This window comes from Poecile atricapillus, chromosome 1 (genome assembly GCF_030490865.1).
Source record: "Poecile atricapillus isolate bPoeAtr1 chromosome 1, bPoeAtr1.hap1, whole genome shotgun sequence".
Lineage (NCBI taxonomy): Eukaryota > Metazoa > Chordata > Aves > Passeriformes > Paridae > Poecile > Poecile atricapillus.
Window position 1 is genome coordinate 87,647,645 of NC_081249.1, and position 19,293 is coordinate 87,666,937.

General features: G+C 39.4%; 1 protein-coding gene across 1 annotated transcript in view; it reads right to left on the reverse strand.

Moving 5' to 3' along the window:
* Positions 1-19,293, reverse strand: part of PRMT8 (protein arginine methyltransferase 8) — a 55,963-nt gene that overhangs the window by 21,498 nt on the left and 15,172 nt on the right. Inside the window, exon 4 of the mRNA XM_058865234.1 lies at positions 2,785-2,970. Within this exon, the coding sequence (XP_058721217.1) occupies positions 2,785-2,970 (186 nt within the window). The remainder of the gene's footprint in view (positions 1-2,784; positions 2,971-19,293) is intronic.

Here is a 19,293-nt window from a genome sequence, read left to right on the forward strand (position 1 = left end):
ACAGCCTTGCCCAATGTGAGGCAGAAGTCCATAGCAGAGCTTAGAAATTCTGCATTGTAAGGTCCTCCCTCACTGCTCTTCTCATTTATCCACTCATTTATCTGATCAGTTTCCAGAAGATATTAATGTATCACCTAGACTACAATCTCACTCGTTGGAGTTGTCATTGTTAGGTGCTGATTTCTGATGCACTGATAGCAGCAGTACACTCATTTAATTCCATCAATACCTTGCTTTCTCTTGTACATCCTTCAGTCAAACTATAACAATAAAGAACACCCAGCTCAAGACCCAGGTGCCATTTTTAAGAGAAGTGTAGACTATTCAACACAGACTTTAGTTTTCTGAAAATCCTTCTGTTATATCTAGAAGGCTGAAGGTTTGCTTATAGTGCTTCCTAATTTCATAGTTTAAACAAGTAGACAAGAGAGTTTTTCAATTTCAGGATGAAAAGGATCTGTTCACTGCCCAGCAGTCTGAGGCAATCATGAGCTGGATTGTTCCATGTATCAGCTGATTACTTACCTGTCTTGGCAGAACACTGTGTGTGTGCTCAGTAACTGCAGATGAACAAAAGGCTACTTTTATCATAAAGCATGGTTTGGTATCAGGCAAAGAGCAGTCCACCATCACTGGAAAGGTGTGAGTACACCCTCATGGAAACTGTTTCCACACGTTTTAAGAACAAGAAGGTGACTGGAAGTGTTCAGCATGGATTTGTAGATGACTGAGCACTTGGTGTCTTTGTATGGCAAAAGAATGGGCTTTGTGGATAAGGGAAGAGGAATGGATGATTTTTATCTTGATTTTTTGCAAAGTTTTCAACATTTTTTCCCATAACATCCTCACCAAAAAATGGACGAACTATGGACTACATAAATGGTCAGTGCAGTGGGCTGAGAACTGACTGAACTGCTGCTCTGAAAATGTTGTAATGAGCAGAACAAAGTCCTGGATGCCAGTCACTACTGGTATCTCCCCAGGAGTCAATACTGATCCCTTTTGGCCTGTTTTTTCAGGTGGATTCCATCTCTTCTTAGCAGACCTCAGTCCTCAAAGAGGGTCCCACAGATATAAAACCCAAAACCTTGTCACTGACATGAGCTGCACAAGCAATTGTGGACCCTTCTTGGGTCACTTGGTAACACTTATCAAGTCCTTGTTTGTGCTGTTAGAATTGAGGCAAAAATCCATCTGGCACACCTTGCTGCTGATCATCATCCTAAGAGCTGCTCAGTGACACTTGATTTGCTCCAGGTCTCACTGGTGCTCCTGCAGAATAGCAGCAGGCTCTAAGGGCTGGTCTAAGGGATGGACAAACGTCAGCAGCCTCTCCACAGTGTCCCAGATACAAATGCCTCAGCAGAAGGTCTTGTCAGCAGATGGGAGCCTCTGTACCCTGCAGGTGGAAGCCTTTGGTAGCTATCACTTGTCACTTGCTCTCAGTGCTTCTGCCTGGCTCAGAGCCAGATGGTTCTGGAGGTTTGTTGGACAGAATTTCTTGCCCCTCAGCTGCAATGAAGACACTGACCCTATTCTATAGTCAGACATCTGCAGGTGGATCAAGAGCCTCCCTCCTATTCCCAGAAATCACAAGTTTCCAGCCTTCACCATCCAAGAGCAGTCCCCACTTCCAAACCTTTTAAGTACAGACTCTGCCTCTCCTTTCAGTACAGTTGGAGTTTTAGGCTCCTGTACCTTGACTCTCTCAGAGAAGATCCAGACTCTTCCTCATGCCCCTGATGCTTCAGAGTCTGCCAGCCTCCTCTAGCAGCTCCTTTACTTATTGACACAGATCCTTTACCAATGCACACCTCCTGCAGGCAAGGAGGAAACCTCCAAATTCCCAGCTGGAGCGAGAAGCTCTCTGCACTCCCTGAGACCTACATGGCTGTGTCCTTCCTTCAGGAGATCCATTTGATTTAAGGTCTCTGATGTGTCTTCAAAATTTCTCCTAGGTCTCCTTCTCACTCAATTGCTTCTCTTAACTACTTCCATTCTTGGACTGAATTTCTGAATGCTACACTAGTAAGATGTCATAGGCAGATAGAAATCTTTTATGCTTACATCTCACAAACAATTACTAGAGTAATGAAAATAGATATTGTTTGTTATGCTGTTTGTGAGGAGTGCACTGAGTCATTTCACGTTCGCTTTTTTACATTCCGCTCTTAAAGATCTCATTTTCTTGCGTCACAAAAATATCAGCAGGGCAAGGTATCAGTGACTTCTTTAAAACTCATCTACAGTCAACATTTTCATAGTAAATGGTCCATCAAGTATTTCAAATTCTTTCCAAGAGTGTATTTAATGGAGGTGATTTGGCTTAATGTTCCCATCAATGCAGCCTGTGTATTCAAATAACATGCCAGGAGTCAAGAAACTGTTTGGCTTCTCATGTCAGCTGAGTAGCTGTTCTGCTGATGTCTGTGTCCAAACATGTAAGAGAACAAAACCCCCAACTCAGCAATAAGGGAGTGCCCATGGTTGTGGCTGGTCTGGTCTGCAGCCCTCATAAATGCACTGCATTGATGCACTTGTGAAATTCACCACTGCACAGACAGCTACAATGAGAATCTAAGTGGGACAGAGATTTTGAGTACAAGTCTCTAGAGAAGTGGGTGATATATTTGGCACTGAACCAGACTACACAACTGGCAGAGGAAAGGCAGAGGAATATCATGAGTAAGTGCGATACAGAAAAGTAAATTAAAAATTAAAAAAATTATTATTATTATTATATTGTTAGTTATTTAACGATTGCGAAACAAAAATAAAGATTACCTCATGAATTCCAAAGTGAGCATAGGAATCAAAGTAATAATCCCTGGATGTCATCTCTTCTGGATTGATGAGCTTTGCCATCTTGCCTCGGCCAGGGCAGCTTGGTTGCAGTGGAACATGTATGACAGATTGAACTGGCTTTGGGACAACAGTAGGCTGTGGAGGCTGGGCTGGAATGGTGCAAACCTAGAGGAACATGGAATACTGTTAAGAGGCATCATTAAAAGAAAATATTTCTCTCTATGTCTATCTTAGTGGTATTATTGTAACTATCTGGTAGATGACAAGTCCAAAGACAGCTGGTGTATCATAAGCGAAATTTAGGCTGCTTTCTGTTCCTGGATCTTTAAGTTATTTCATGCCTTGGAAAATTTCCTTAATGTTTCTCTGCAGATACCTAAATTAGTGCAGAGTAATGGCGTGGTAATTGGTGGTGGCTGAAGCAGGTTCCTGCAAACATTGTCACAAAGCAGTAAAGAGCTACTTTCTCTCCATTTGTGTCCCATTTCCTTAAACTGCCACAGCTTTGTGAGAGGCAGCTTGCAATAAATAAATAGTTCCCCTTCAAAGAAGGGCTCATAATAAAAGGGTTCCAGACACAGTGTTGCCAGCAAGGCAGGATTCACAATAGATTCTTAATTATCAGGTATGGTACCTGTCTATATTGATGAGCTAGGTGTGAGAAGGCTCACAATGTCTGGAAGTCCCTGATGCTATCTGAAAATCTCTCAGCATGTCCAGAAAGCACTGTAGGAAGCTGTGTGGTATGTGTGGTCCCTTAATGTAGTTTCCTGTTGTTGGGAGATGTGGGAGTTAGGTGTTTCCAACACACCATGGCCCCCAGCACTTAATTTTTTATTGCATATTTCATCTCCAACACCAGCATTCTGATAGACACAGAATTCTCACACCCCCTTGCTTCAGATTTGATATCTGTAGCATGGAAGACAGAAGATAGAATGTTTTTCAAATATGAGGTAAAACAGACCCTGGTCTGGCCCATATGTGTATCTATATTTTGAATCCTTAATACAAAGCAAAATGCTGAAAACTGAGAAAGACTGAGAAATATGCACTAAGTCACCTGCAAATTACGGGCCAACAACTTCATATAGTAAGGTCAATCCTACTTTAAATATATCATATCCTCTTGTACTTTTTTTAAATTTTTTTTAAGACTCGCTAGTTTCCCGGTAGGGACCAGAGTTGCCTGATCCTCCCCTCACTACTTTCATAAATTTTATGCTGTCTTCTATAGCTTGGTACTGTGAGATATCAATCCCTTGCACTGTCTCTGAATAGCATCAATTAGCCTCGTTCAGTTTGCTTCAATTAAAAAAAAAAAAAAAAGAGGAAAAAAAAAAAAAGCCCCCACATTTTCTGCTCTTGTTCATTTGAAGATTTATATGTGTCATCTTTTGATGGCTTCTTTGGTCCATCTGTTAAAAAAGTAAATACCAGTGGTTTACGTTCCTGTAACACTTTTCATCCCAAAAGATACAGAAGTCCTTTATTTATAAATCTACTCTATTTCTTACATTCTTTAGTTTATCACCTCACCCTGTTCACCTCACCTAGTTCACCTCCCATGCAGAATACACTTGCTCCCAATTGGTGTTTGTAGTTCTGTCTGGTCTACTTTCAAAAATGTCTATCTGCAGTAATTTCTCTTAAGACATTTCTTCATTGCCTGTTCATTGCAAGAAGTAATGCTGATAACTCATTCTGTCAAATGCTTCTCTTACTATTCAACTCTTTCAAATATAATCCTGCTACTTTTAATTACATACTTGTGGTTATATCTTAACTTTTTCCTCCATTGGCATGCACCCTATGTAGTTTTTGCAGTTACCTTTCTCAGCAGTCCTTTCTGTATTTGTCTGCTGGATTAAAAAGACTTAAACTGTAGCTGTTTGAAATTCTGTTTTATTATAATATGAAATCTGTAAGGTCTTACACTTTTCTCCTAAATCTTACCCTCTGCATCACTTGAAAAGCAAAATATGTAAGTTTATATAATTCTGAATTCCATTCCTGTATTAGGTAAGAATGTCTCCAGACACACAACAGTGTATCACAGGCAATTGCTCAAAAGGTATGTAATAAAGTTGTATCAGTTTTTGTACATGAAACCAGGGTGCTTCTAGCATTTCTCTTGCTGTCAAACTACAAATTTAAATGTGGTTTGCTAAACAACAGAGAGCATTTGCTACAAGAAAAGAGGCTGGTCATGAAGGCTGACAAATTTCCTATCTGGATCTCAGGCAGTATCAATTCTGCTCCTGGCTGCATGGAAGGGTCTAGACAGGATTATGACAACAAGGTTATTCTGACAAAAGATACAGAATGAAATGAAACCTAACAATTTAGGCTAGGAAAGTTGTCTGAATTAATTTCTTTCCTGTAAAAGAATTAACATTGCTGTTTCCTGGTCTGCAACTGAATTCTGCTATGGCCAAAGGGTGGCAAGGTAACTTTTATTATATATACTGAGGCAGTATTGCACCTTTGACTCGCAGTACTCTTTAGATTTATCCAAACTACCTGAAGACTTACTGCTCTCAACTGTGCATCTTCATCTCTGCCAGGAAGAACATATCCCACCCAGCAGAAGAAGCAGAAGCCTATTAGTTCTGCTTCTCAGCTGCCTTAGCTTGTAGCCGAGCATCCTGTGGTAAAATGTGTGCACGGTGCTTGTGTGACAACATTCGGCTCTGAATGCCAATAGGACATGCACTGTCTGTCCCGTGCTGTGGGTACCACAGCCTCAGGCACCAGGGGCAGTAGAAAACTGAATAGGGCTGGTGATCTTCTCAGTCAGCAGCACTCTGTCATAGGGACCTTAAAGCAGCTGCTTCATTTCTGTTTTAGGCATACTAACACAACACAGACCTTCCGGATTCAAATGGTGTAAATTTTGCAGCATCTGTAACACCTCCTGCTGAAATTTCAGTGTGTAGCACTGAAATTCTGGAATTCCAAAACAGTGTCACAATTATAAGAACAATTTTGTGAGTGGGGCTCAGGAAATCCCTCTGTCTGTCACTTGTCACAGTCTCTATGAGCAATTTCACTCGAGACCAACTTATGCCCTATGCCAACAAATATCTGGGGAAAACATCAACATAGTGGACAACAACAGAATAAAGAATTGCAATGAAAGCTATTATTTGTAGCACAAACAATAAAGTCTTCAGGCATACAGTTCTGAGATTCTAAACTAGAAACAACTATGCTTTTAGGGATATGGTACAATTGCTTAAGGAGAAAACATGTTTTTAAGACAAAAGCTATCAAGGAAAGACAACTTCCTGTATTCTTTCCAGAACTAAAAAGAACCCTTGATGTGATTTGCAAGCTTAGCATATATATATATATATATATATATATATATATAGCCTACATGAGATACAACTCATCTTTTGAATAACACCTGAAAAGGCAAAGCATCTGGGCTGGGGGCAAACCTCCCATCAATGTAAAAAAAAAAATCTAAAAAACTCTCTGCAGAATCCATGTATGGATTCTGGCCAGCTGCACACAATTCCAGAACACTGGCTTGCTGCTAATGCAGATGAAGTCTGAAAGAATGGAAGCAGCTGGTTCAGAATTCATTCTTCACATGCAGCCCCCTATTTTCCATCTCCCATTTTGTACTGAAGGTGGAGGTGGGGGGTCTGAATGATCTGAGGAGAAGTCAATCACTGCTTTGCAACTGAAGTCCTACTTTTGTGTACCATTTCAACATTTAAAGCAAATTAAATTAAGGACATATTTTCCAACTTTTAAAATTCAAAATTTATTTCCTTTTTCTTTGTAGACAGGGTTGGTACACTGCAGGTGATCAAATGTACTAGCACAGGACTGGTGTCCTTAAAAGCTTTGAATTTTCACAAAATACAAGATTTATAAACCTCATTCTTTCTCAAAATCCCACAACTCAACATCCTTATGTAGGTTTCTAAAACATATATAGGCACCTCAGTGACACCTCTGTGTGACTTTGAGATATATAGAATTGCCCATGTGCATCAATGGGTACTGCTGAAGTTCTTCTTTGAAAACTGGACCTAATCCAACATGGACTGACAAGGCTGTCTGGGTGTACAACTCCCAAAATACAAAAGAGAACTGGGTATTCAAAAACCATGAGCTATTTTTGAAAATTTGAGCCTTTTAGATATATCCATCTGTCTACAGAGAGACAAGATGGTGAAATATGCACAATTCATTTTTTAGGAGGTTTGTGACAAAAGCTGTGGTGTGTAGAGTAAAAATAAACTTGAATTTCAATTCTCTTTTCTTGATATTACTATGGAGACACCAGGCTGGAGGTTAAAATTCCAATCCTTGCAAAACTGTTGTTCAAGCTGCAGTGTTTTATTCTTGACAAATTATTAGTTATTCATGGCATTTTTATGACATTGAAGCTGTTAACTGTACCTTCTGCTGGGAAGTGCTTAATTTTTCCTTAAGAAATTAATTAAGAATGGGATAACAGTTTTAAATTATTCTATTTCAGCATCACCTTCCTTTTAAACAAGAGGTTTTATCATACCTAAAGGTCAATTTTACTTATTCTTTGAGCCAGATAGCTTTCTATGCCAGAACTACTAGAATATAATGTTCCTAACACCATCTTCACTGGTCTGAATTTAATAATCAAGACCTCCAGAGTGCGAGAGATTATCAACTGATATGCAATCACCATAGTGATTCCAACAATACAGCTTCTTCCTGCTGCAGATATAAAAGCACAGCCAAATATAAGAGGTAGTTGCTATTCTCCTGCCAAAATTTAGGCTTCAACAAAAACTTCTAGGCAGTCATCACGCAGGTTAAAACCTCCTTTGAATCCTTTATCTGGTATTGTTTTGAAGTCTTTGTCCAAGGCTTATCTTAAGTGATCTTTGGATAGGGCAAAGAATCCAATCAAGTATCAGAGAAGTTTTAACCTGATTTTCTGAGGAAATGAAGCTCCTACAGATTCTTGCCTGTGCCTCCCATTAATAACTTTTGAGCTTGTCCAAGCCAGTCTGATTTGACAGAAGTGTGGAAATATCAAATGCAATTATATTTTGGTAAGTTTCTTGAAAGCCAGAAATTAGGTAGAAGGATAAGTGATTTCATGATCCACTGAAATTGAGGCAGCTAGATTTCAGCTGTCATGCTTTCTACCTGCTCAAGGTTTATTAAGCCACCTGGCTGGTGTTTCACGTGCACTGTGTAGCCTCCAGGTGTAATGATCAGTAGTGAAGATGTGCAAAGAAGACCAGGCATTGCTCACAACTAAATTAAGAGCTGGGGGCATAAAGAGCACATACTTGCAGGAAATCAGGCTTTCCATGCTAAGGACAGGAAGTTCACAAGGAATGCAAAATGGCAGGAAATGAAGGAGTTCCAACATTCAACTTCAGGCAGATGTAACTGTTTGGGAACAAGGAAATGTATATATATATATATATACATAATATTTATAATATATAAATATATATATATATATATAGGACCTTTGAAGACCAGTAAAGAACATTTACTTAGTGGAAGCTTTATGTTGTCTAAAAATCAGTATGAAATTGCCAATTCTTCAGCAGCTATAAATCTACTTTCTGCTTGATGAAAATCAGGCTCAGACTGTTTTAAATTGCACATAACTATCAATGCAAATGCAAATCTATCAAAAGTCTAAAACTGAATCTAGTCAGACTCTGTAAGAGAACTGGGAAAGAGAACTGATTCTTAAAATTACTTGCTTTGAGGCTACCCCTTGTTCAGCCACTTCAAAGTGAGGCATTGCACTGAACTTTCCACATGGATTGTTTGAAATGACAGATCAGCCTATCATAGACAAACCTGTTCATTCAATATCAGCAGGAAATTCACTGTTCTTTATACAGACAGGAATAGCTTAGAGTGCATTACAACTGTGACATCATATCCCTAAGTAACGGTAATAGGAAAAATACTGTCAAAACACCGATGCTTTAGAGTAAAGCCTCTGCCCATTGAGACTGATCAGTTATACAAGGAACTAGATTATACCTTAGATGTCCAAATCCTCAAAAAGTCAAAGATGCAAGCTGGTCATCAGTATGATAAAGGTGTGGTCAGCATACTTAGGCTGCAGCAGAAATAACACCAAGTAGCAAAAAGGAATGTAAAGATCACAACATTTGCAAAGTTGTCACTTAGTGTGACAGAAGCTAAAAAGAAAATTAGATATGTAAATGCAAGATTGGTGCTGTGATACCTTTATGGATCTGACCCAGGGTACTTCAAACTGTCAAGATTTTTAATGGGGACTGTCTGTTGGGTAAAAGCCAGAATTTTCTTAGTGACAGGTCACAAAAAAAGCAATCCAACTTCCAGTTTTCAATATTCCTGGGGATGCAGGAATAATTCTTCTCCCTAATAGAGGTTAAGAACTGAAACAAATGCTTTTCAGGGTCTGTGGAGTCTCCAACTGTGTAGATTGCAAAACTCAGCTGGAGAATATCCCTTACCAGCCTTTAAAGCTATCTTTTATCCGAGCAGGGTGCTGGACTAGATGGCCTCCAGAGCTCCTTTCCACACATGTTATTCTACGATATTAAGACATGGACAATTATGTTTGCACTGTGCAGGAGATACAGGTGGCAAGGTTTATAAACCTGAGCCTAGTGCAAATTATGAGGTAGATTATAAATTTTGGTTGATAGATTTGTACACACAATAAGAACAGAACCTGCTTTCATGAGATTAAAGAATGCACACTACAAGCAGATGAGGACATGTTACTAAGCAATGAAAACCTTCTAAAGCTACATGTAACAGAACAGAACAGAGATTACAGGAAATGAGTTGACAAAATTTAAGGACAGGAATGATATTAAGTATTTGTATTATTTATAAATGTGTGAGCAATTCTAGACCATTTTGTGTGCCAGTGCATGTAATTAAAATGCTCTTCATCCAATCTGCTCTCATGACTGCTTAGTGGACAATGCCATTGGGAAAAAAACAATGGTGACAAGTTACAAATATTGACATTTAATTGAACTTGTGTTAGTTTTCATAAAGATGGAGATTTTGCAATGTATGTTGAATAGCATGTCCCATGCAGGGCATGGAAAGTCCTAGTTCAGCAGAGAACAAAAAGAATATGACAGCAATATATTAGTATTAACTTAAATTTATTCTTTGCAAAGTACCCTGTGGAAGGATGGCAAAGCATTACTTTAAAAGTGCTGAGTGACACCTTTCTTTAGGAGAAGGTTACATATTGATTATCTTTGGCATTTGGTAGATCTAAGGCCTATTATTATTTTAGATATAATATCGCAGCAACACCTTCTTGGTTTGCAAGATCCCTGCTACAAGGAACAGCTGGAGAAATGCCTTGTGTTTTCACCTGTAGCCTGTAGTGTTGAGCAGATGGTCTGTCAGTGGACTCTGCTGCCCATCTGTTTGTTTGGAGCCCCTTGAGCCTCATTAGAAGTGAGGTAAGTTGCACAGCGAGGAGGTTCTCAAGAGCTGGCTGAAGTCTCAAACCCACTTCTATCACAGCCAGGGTTTCACAGCTTCAGCTCAGCGGGGGATCGTGTTTTAGAAGCGTTGTCCTGTGGTAGATAATACTAAAAGCGAACTACAGTTGGCAGATGGCTAAATTAATTCTTCTTTTCTTAGGACAGAGACTAATCTAACTGCTATCAATAATCTGGAAATGGATCTCCATGTATAACCATGCTGTTCCCTCCACATACGCAGCATATGGATCTGTCGTAGTTTAATGGTCTCTGCCACGTAAGTCAAGAAGAATCTGAAAGCTGAGGAATTAAATACAGAAGAATTATAGATAAATAAAGAAAGCTGTGATGATCTGTGGCTAGATGTCCTGTGGTTTTCTATCCATTTTCCATTTAATCAGGAATAGAAGAGGTGGATATATTCAAGCATACTGGTTATTTGGACACAAGATTGATACCTAGAAGTAAATATGGCAGGCTGAGAAATACAGGCTAGGCCACCAGGGCTGGGTGCTTCTGAGAGACATTCCAGATTTCTTGGCTTTTTCCTGACTCAGTACCATATATCAGAGCTCCTAGGAAAAGTGCTTTCTAACAGAGCTCTTCTGAATATAGTGCCTTGATAAGATGTACGAGCTTTTTGGTTGGTTTATGCTACAGCAACCTTTCTCCTGTTCCAGAGTCCAATCTGAAAAGTTTACTCAGGTGTGTGGACCCCAGAGCAGCACATCAGCAGCTTCATAAAGCCAGTGTCTCTTGCAGGTTGAAGCTTCTGGACTTATGCAGATTTACAGATATGTCTGACATGGTAACAGTGCAAGTCCCTGCTTTCTGTGGGAGCATCCTGACCATTTTCAAGGATTCATGAAAGGCAAATAAAACCAAAAGATGAAAGAAAAAAGTCCTTCCTACCTTCCTGTCATTTTAAGTCTCTCCTTTTCTGACTAAAGAAGATGAGAATTTAATTTCATTTAATTTAATTCTTTATTCACTTGATAGAAGCTAACTTGGCAATGAGAAACAAGAAAGTGCCTCAATGTATGGTCCCCAGCCTATCAACGTTGACTGGGAAATTCCAGTATCATAACAGGAATTTAAAATTTAGAACTGAAGTCAACTGTGAGAGTTATGATTGCTATTGACAATAATTGGTATAATTTCTATCAAAATTTGAAGAGCACCTAACACCTGAAATAGCCAGTAAAGGCCAGGGAGCACTTAAATTGACTGATCACCATTGAATACTTTTCCTCTTCCATTCAATTATCAAGAAAAAAACAACACTAGGTATAAACTATTTTGTATGCTCTCCTGCAACAGATTTTCCTTCTGAGATGTCTGGGTTTTGGGAGTTTTGACAGATCTCTTGCCTTTAAAATGCTACATCCAAAACTACTTAGAACAAAAGAAATCACAGATGCACAGATATAAGAAGGGGAAACAGCCTGTTGTTCTGACAGAGCTATTAGAGGCTTATTTTTTGTGGTTGTTCAGAGGGAAGGTTTGAGGTATGACTACTGCCTGTCTATTGTTGAAACTGGGAAGAGGAAAAGCTGATAACAGTATTTTCCATTTGAATTAGGCTACAGCCTCTGGGAAATAAGGAGCTTTTCCAAGTTTAATGTCATTTTATTTCTGATTTGCCTTTCAGGGAGTTACACAAGGGAAAGAAATATCTCTGCATTAATAAAAGGCATCAGGTCTTCCAGATGATTTTAAAATATCGGTCCCAAACTAAAAGAATCTAAAAATAAACCATATCAATTTCATTCCTGGGCATTCATTGCAGAGTCACCTCTATATCTGGTAGTGATAATTGTTAATGTTATATGCTTACTAATTGCACTGATACTGATATTTAATGTCCCACCTGGCCTGACTAAGAAAGCACTTCTATGCCATCAACAAGAGTTACACAGAGCTATGGGGTTCTGTTCAGGGACTGAACTCCCCCATACCATTTCCAAGACCCATTCAGGTTTGGCATGGCAGAGCAAGAAGGCTGCAAAAGTGTCATATTGCTCGAACAGCGCTGGCTTAAAACTGCAGCTGTGAAGTCTTTCTCTTCCCCTCGTATTCTGCAATACAAGTTGTCAAACTGCACCAGTCTTGCCTCATTTTTTCACACAGGATGGAAACACACTCAGTTTTATGTGTGGCTGAGAGGAGTCACCAAGACCTGTGAATCCAGCACCGTTTCCAGGGTGGCTGGGTACTGTGAGGGAGGAGCTGGAACAAGGGTAAGTGGTTCTTCTTGTGTGCACATGAACAAAGTTCAAGGTTGCTGGTGAGTCATGTTCCCTGCTGCTTGGGTAGATTTGGCACTATACAATCATACAGAATGAAGAAATCATTCCATGCTATGTTTCCCTGGGAGTAGCTCAAAGCCTGTATCGTTATTTAGCAAGTCACGACTCAGCTTCTTTTCCTCATGTAATGTGGGGCTCAGTACATCAGGAGCCAGTTTTCTAGGGCTGCCTTTGCACCAACTTGGACTAGCTGGAAGGAGGATCTAGGTTTCTCATTTCTCTATCCTTTCTTCTGCATGCAACAGAGAGGACTCATCAGTTTTGCTTGAAAACTTCTTTTTCATAGTACAACTCACAGTGTAAATTGATTAAAAGGCTGCCCTTGCATTTCATTGTGGAATCCAACATTCAGTGTGCAAAGCTCTGTAGAAGTAGTCTCCATAATGTGTGCTGGGTCACCCAGGTAAGCTGATGTTATTCCACGTGAATTTTGAATTACAGACAATTTATCATCATGGCTATGAAACAATGAATGGTGCATAAGGATCTATAGTCAGAGCATTAGGGACCTGTTAACAGATGGTAATTAGTTCTATTTTAAGGATGGCTAGGCAAGTCAGCTCTTTTTGTGACAAGAAAAAAAATAAGGACAAGGTGATCTTCTGAGGCATGAAACCCTAGAAGTTGTTTTCACTTTGTGATCAGCTATAACCCAGGGAAGACATGCTCCTGTTATCTGGAAGCAGTACACAGAAATGTAAATGTGACTGAAGGTTTTTATTGATTTTCAAGTGAAGAGAGATATTCATGTGCCAGATTACTTTAAAACGCCTCGCATCACAAGGCGCAGCTTGTTGTAGAAATAGCAACCGAAGTTATAGAAGCCTGAACTGAAAATATCAAAGTTGAATGCAGTGAAGAGGAAGAGTTTATTGCAGATCATTTTATAGTTAGGAAGACACAAAGCCAGAGAAGTGTGAGCTTTCCATTGTGATTTTCTTATTGGTTTTTACTATCATTGCTGCTGCATAAATGCCTGCCTTGTTGGCAATGGAAATGAATGGAAAGGAGACAAAAAGGGCTTGGTACATTCAAGTTACTTTACATCACCCTGGCAAGTGCATGAAAATCTGCTGAGGAGAGGTCAAGGGGAGTTAGAGTCTCCATTATCAATGCTCACACTACCTTTCTTGTAGCTGTATCACTGACTGGTCTCTTCCCCTCCCCAGCAGCATCTCAACTGACTCTCTAGTGACAAAGAACAAGAACCAGAAAGTGCTAATCAACTATAAAACCAGTTATTTTTAGGCCTTTTCTCAGTATCAGGCAGTAAGCTGAACTTCACATGAAAAAGTAGAGCTCCACTATTTTTAGAGGCTAATTATTACCAAAATAACCAGAGTATTCTATCTGTACAAATTATTTTCTTAAATTAGCAGAAAATTTAATGGAAGCCCTCCTCTGCTTAGAAAATTTCTAAGGCACTGATCTCTGAAAGTCACTTTGCAGCTGATATACCAGTCTTTTCTTCCCCTTTCACTGAGTTTCAGCTCTGTCACAACAGCTCTTCAGAAAGTTCTTCAGGAAGACACCATATTCTGTAGGCTTTGCTGAGCCTCAGTACACAGGAGGAAAAATATCCAATTGACCACCTACTCCATGTCCTAGCCAAGCTTCTGATCTACACTCAGCAAAATTTCAGATAAACTTCAGCTCTAGAGGAAGTCTCTGCCTAAGAAGTGTCCAGTTTTATTATTACCCTCTGCAGGATGAGGACAGAAAGAAGAACAAGACTGAGAAATGGCAGTTCCTGAGCTGAAGTGCCAGAAAAAACAGCACAGTCAACTGACTTACAGTTCAGTGCTGCTGCAGAGCTACCAGCAACACCGAATAGAAGTCCCATGTTTGGCACTTCCATTTGTCACCTGGCAAAAAATAGCACCTGCCTTCACAGAGCAATGACACCCTGCCACTTCCTTTGGAGCTGTAGCTCACTGGATCTTAATATGTTATAGCACAGATTTTATCTTCATCACCTGGCAGGTTTTTTTGTCCTCTGTGTTGGTCTTAAGTCCATCTCACTGTGTGACCTTGAAGGAATCAGCCATTTCTTAGCGTGTGTTATCAGAATTTTGCATCATTTTGTGGCAGATGAAACCTCTAGAAGTGGAATGTGGCTCTCTGAATCAACACTTCCTGAAGATGGTTTACTGAAGATGGGCAAGGATGAAGTGCCAGTGAAACTCAGGGAATATTGCAGCTGCCCACAGCTCTTGCAAAAAAACTGGTTTTAAGTGAATCAACTTACAGTTTAAATGTTTCTCCCTAAGTGCATTAAAAGAACATGAAAACCTCCCTGAGTTGGCCAGACTTGCAAAGTGGACTGTGCTTACATGACCCAACATAAAGTATTAAAGTTGAAAAACTAACAGAATAATTTCAGTGAGAGCAATGGGGTTGAGCTGCCTTCTACTCACATGACCCTCCCGAATAACTTATATTTTTCGAAGTTAAACTTTTGTTTATATTCCATTTTCCATGAAGTTTGTATGCCTCTGCTAAATCAGAAATCCCATATAATGTCAAAAGTGTCTTTAAAAGAGACATTAATAAGACACTTTTGACATTTAATGTTGTATCTTCCATGCAGGAATTTCTAGAAGAAACCGATCAAAAGCATATTGTACTCTGATGCCTCTTAGCAATTACTACTTTTCTTTGTAGTCATTAGAATACAACTCTTGTGATGACATTCAAAGCTTCATTTTTGTAAAATAAATAATAGATGTAAAAGTCCAACTGTAGTTAAATCACTGGAGAGAAGATTGGCAGAAAGCCATTTTAGCTTGTGCTCAGGATCCCCAGCTGCTAAAACTAAGTCAGTAGCTTTTTGGCCTCACAAACTTGGTTAAGTCTATGAAAGGAGGAAAGTTCTGTTCTCTCTCGGGCACTTGAAGTTCAAGAAGACTGTTCCCCTTGAGATTTACAATGAAGAGTGCATGTTCTCCCTCCAGGAGTGAAAATGTATTAATTTTATACTGATTGGTTTCAGGTTAATTAAAATATTACAAACAACCTACCCTGAGCCACCTCCATTGCTATTCAGCAAGGAGCTGTCTCCATCCTGGCTTTTGCTGCTATAATTTGCCTTCCCTTTCTCATTGCTGCCATTTTCATAAGGGATTGGCAACACTTTCCCTTTGTGCCTCAGCACTTCTCTTGATGCTGATTCACAAGGCAGCATATGTTATTTTGAGACGAGAGTGGGTACATGCTTGGCTAAGACAGAATGGAAATCCTCGCCTGACTTACGGACACAAAGCACAATTCTTTGTCCACAAAACACAACCTGTGACCATCCTGACAGTTGTCAGTGCCTCTTTTGCAACAAGCAAATGCTGCTTGCATGGCACGGTGCCAGCTGGAGCTGAGTCCTTCCTGCACGTCTCAAGTGTGCAAGGACAGTCTGCATCCTGCTCCCCCGTTTCTGTAGTGGCCACATGCCCTTTCATGCTTTTCTGTTGACATCCTTCCTGGGTTCTGATTGTTTCTTGTTGTGTGGAAAGATCTGGCTCTGCCAAGAGCATCCATCCACAGGAGCAGCTGCGTAACGAGACGTCCTCGTGCATGCATGAGTGGTTCATCCGTCCCTCTACTTGGGCAGTAATAGAGAAGCAATGCAAATGATTGGTGTAGAATCACTACAGACTGGAGAAGTGGCCCCACTTAGGAAAGCTGTAGAGCAAAAAGGAAATTACTAGCAACAACAAGAGCAGAAAATGTAACTGACAGTAGCAAGATCTGTATAACTGGGCATCTGTTCAAATTAGTCTTCTGTTGATGCTGTGTAAATAGCTTGATGAGTGTGAAGACTGATGTTCCCTGATTAAAGTGCTTCTGACCCGTGAATTTCAGTGATTCATGCGACTTTTCTTAACCTGAAAAGCTCAGAGAGTGGATCTCAGCCTTAGAAAGGTTTTTACCATTCACAGTTGTGAAGAAACCTTGAAAAGACTGAGTAGAAGTTTCTGGGTACAGAAAGGCCTATAAAAGTAACACATTGACGCAGATTCAGTGCCTTTTTTTAGCCAGTCTTATCACCTTTCCACATATAAGGTTGGCATTATTGTTCTTTAGCCACAGTATAGGCACAGCATGATGTACAGCAATGCAAAACTCTTTGTTGCACCAACCAGAACATCAGGTGTGTTCTGATGGCAGAACAGACCTTCAGATTTCCTTGCCTTTTGATGTGCTGTTATATTGCCCTAAAAACCCTTAAAATTAAAACTAAAAAAAAGATGCAAATTGCTTAAGATAACTTGGTGTTAAAGGATAAAACTGAAAATATCACTTGCTGGTTATTTGAAGGTTAACATGATCTCAGAACTGGAAGAAAGAGAACAGAGAATAGCAGAAGTAAAAATAGTGTTTTAAATCAAGGTGATTCAAGGTTTTATTGACATGAAGTGCTTTTTGTTTTTTTTTCCTTTTTGGAACATATCAAGCTTCATGGGATACTGTTTCTTTAAATATTTCTTCTGTTCATTAAATGATTGGCAGCTGAGTGGGATAGAGGAGGAGAAGAAGCATCAGCTCTCACTTCTGAACTGGGTGCACATTCAGAATTAATGGGGAGGGAGAGCTTTCTGACAAGGAGAAGATTTTGAAAATGTAGAAAACACAGACAAAAAAATAGGATTTTTCACAGACATATAAATCAGGGGAGTATGCTCTCACTAATGTCATACAAATCAAAAACCACTGTGTTTGGTCTTTTAATATAGCTGAAGTTTGGCTGCCAAATTGCCCTAGGCTCTATCTAGGATCAATAGAAAGAAAACGGTTTCTTTAAAGTATGGTTTGAGATGGGCAGAGCTGCCATTCAGAGGTGTTTGTCTCTGCTGCTTAGACAGGACATGCAGGCCAGCAGCTCAGATACCTTATTGAAGCATTTGAATTTATGTGAGCAGATTCCAGATCCTAGCTGATCCATTCAAAGTAAAATAGTAACAACAGAAAATAATAAAGATTTGTTGATTCAATGATAGAGAACATTAGGACTCTATCCAATGAGCTGTTCATATTTCTTAAAATACCAAGGAAAACAAATTACTGTGATCAAGAAGATCCCCTAAAAAAGGCTTGTAAAAATATTTGGGGTGGTTTTCCCGTTTTGGCTTGGGTTTTTTTGGTGGCGTTTTTTTTTTTGGAACCACTGAATCCCTGGAGATAAAATCATTCTGCACCACATAAAAAAACCAGTTATTTTTCTCCTTTTACTGACAACACAGTAATTTTCAGCAGAACTCTGAAGCATGTTGCCAGTCAGAGGAATGCAATGTTCCACCACCAGCAGCAAGACCCACAAATTGTATCCCTCAAACAGCAATGTTTCTTTTGAAGGCCATACCATGGAGAAATAAATGGTTAAAAGATGAAGGAAGAACAGTGGAAACTGACAACAGCATCTCCCCAAACTCCCTAAGAAATCCCAAATAAATAATGCTATTTTTATTTAATTTAGGATTTCACACTAAAACCAGATGATTAAGAAGGATTTTTATTTTAAATTGATGTCAGAGATAGCAAAGTCATATCCAGCAGTCAAAAAACTAAAACCAATGCAAAGTGAGAAAAGATAAATAAAGAATTGTTGCCTAGCACATTAAGTTAATTGACTTGACTTTCTTTGTTCTGTACAGACTGTACAATCCAGTGACTTTAATAAATCATTGGTCCTTTTCATTTTATTGAGACCTCAGTCCATCAGGTGTAAAAAACACCATAGTGAATAGAGATATGAACATACTCAGAATTTCACAGGATTGAATGTTTGAGAAAAAACAGAGGCTGTGTTCCTTTGTTATAGATTCCTAAATTTACCAGATTTTAAAATATCAGCAAGGAAGGCAAATGTAATGTGTGAAACAGACATATAAAACACTTAGATTCCAGATTTTATTTTTATGTTGTGTTTGATTTCACAATCTGAATCATGGAACAGCTGAGGCTGGAATGGACCTATGGAGGTCATCTCGTCCAATCCCTATATTCAAGCAGTACCACCTCAGGTCAGTTGCCTACGTGTATCCAGATGGCTTTTAATTATCTCCAAAGAGGGAGACTCCACAATCAACCTGGCCAATCTCTGCCAGTGCTCAGCCATCCTTGCATTAAAACAGTGTTTCCTGGTGTTCAGATGGAACCTCCTGCATTTCAGTTGGTGCCCATTGCCTCTGATCCTGTCATGGGGCACAGCTGGCAGTGGGAGACCCTATGGGGCAGGTAAGGGAACTCAGGATCCAGGTGGGCATCCCTATGATCTATGAGGTGTGTAGGTGTTAGAGAATTTAAGAAAAAAATACCAACTATATTTAATTGCTGAATTAAAGGTGTGAATGCTTGGAAGTGATCTAAACTCTGTGAGACAAATACATTTAAATGCTTCCTTTCTGCACTGGGAGCTTGTATTACTAACAGCTCACCAAGTTAGTTGAATTTAAACTTACTTCTGCTCAGCTGGTACTATATCTAAAATATGAGGTTGGTTTTGAACTTGAAATGGAAGGGTACATCTTTCTATGATTCTCTACATCTAAACCAAATTATGTCACAACACCCATACAGAGGAAAATAGTGAATACAAAGGATGCAAAGAAATATAAAGCTAGCACTTTTTCATGAAACCATCTCTTTTTAAACACAGAGTTTCTGTATCAACATATAAATGTATATATATACAAACACTTTAT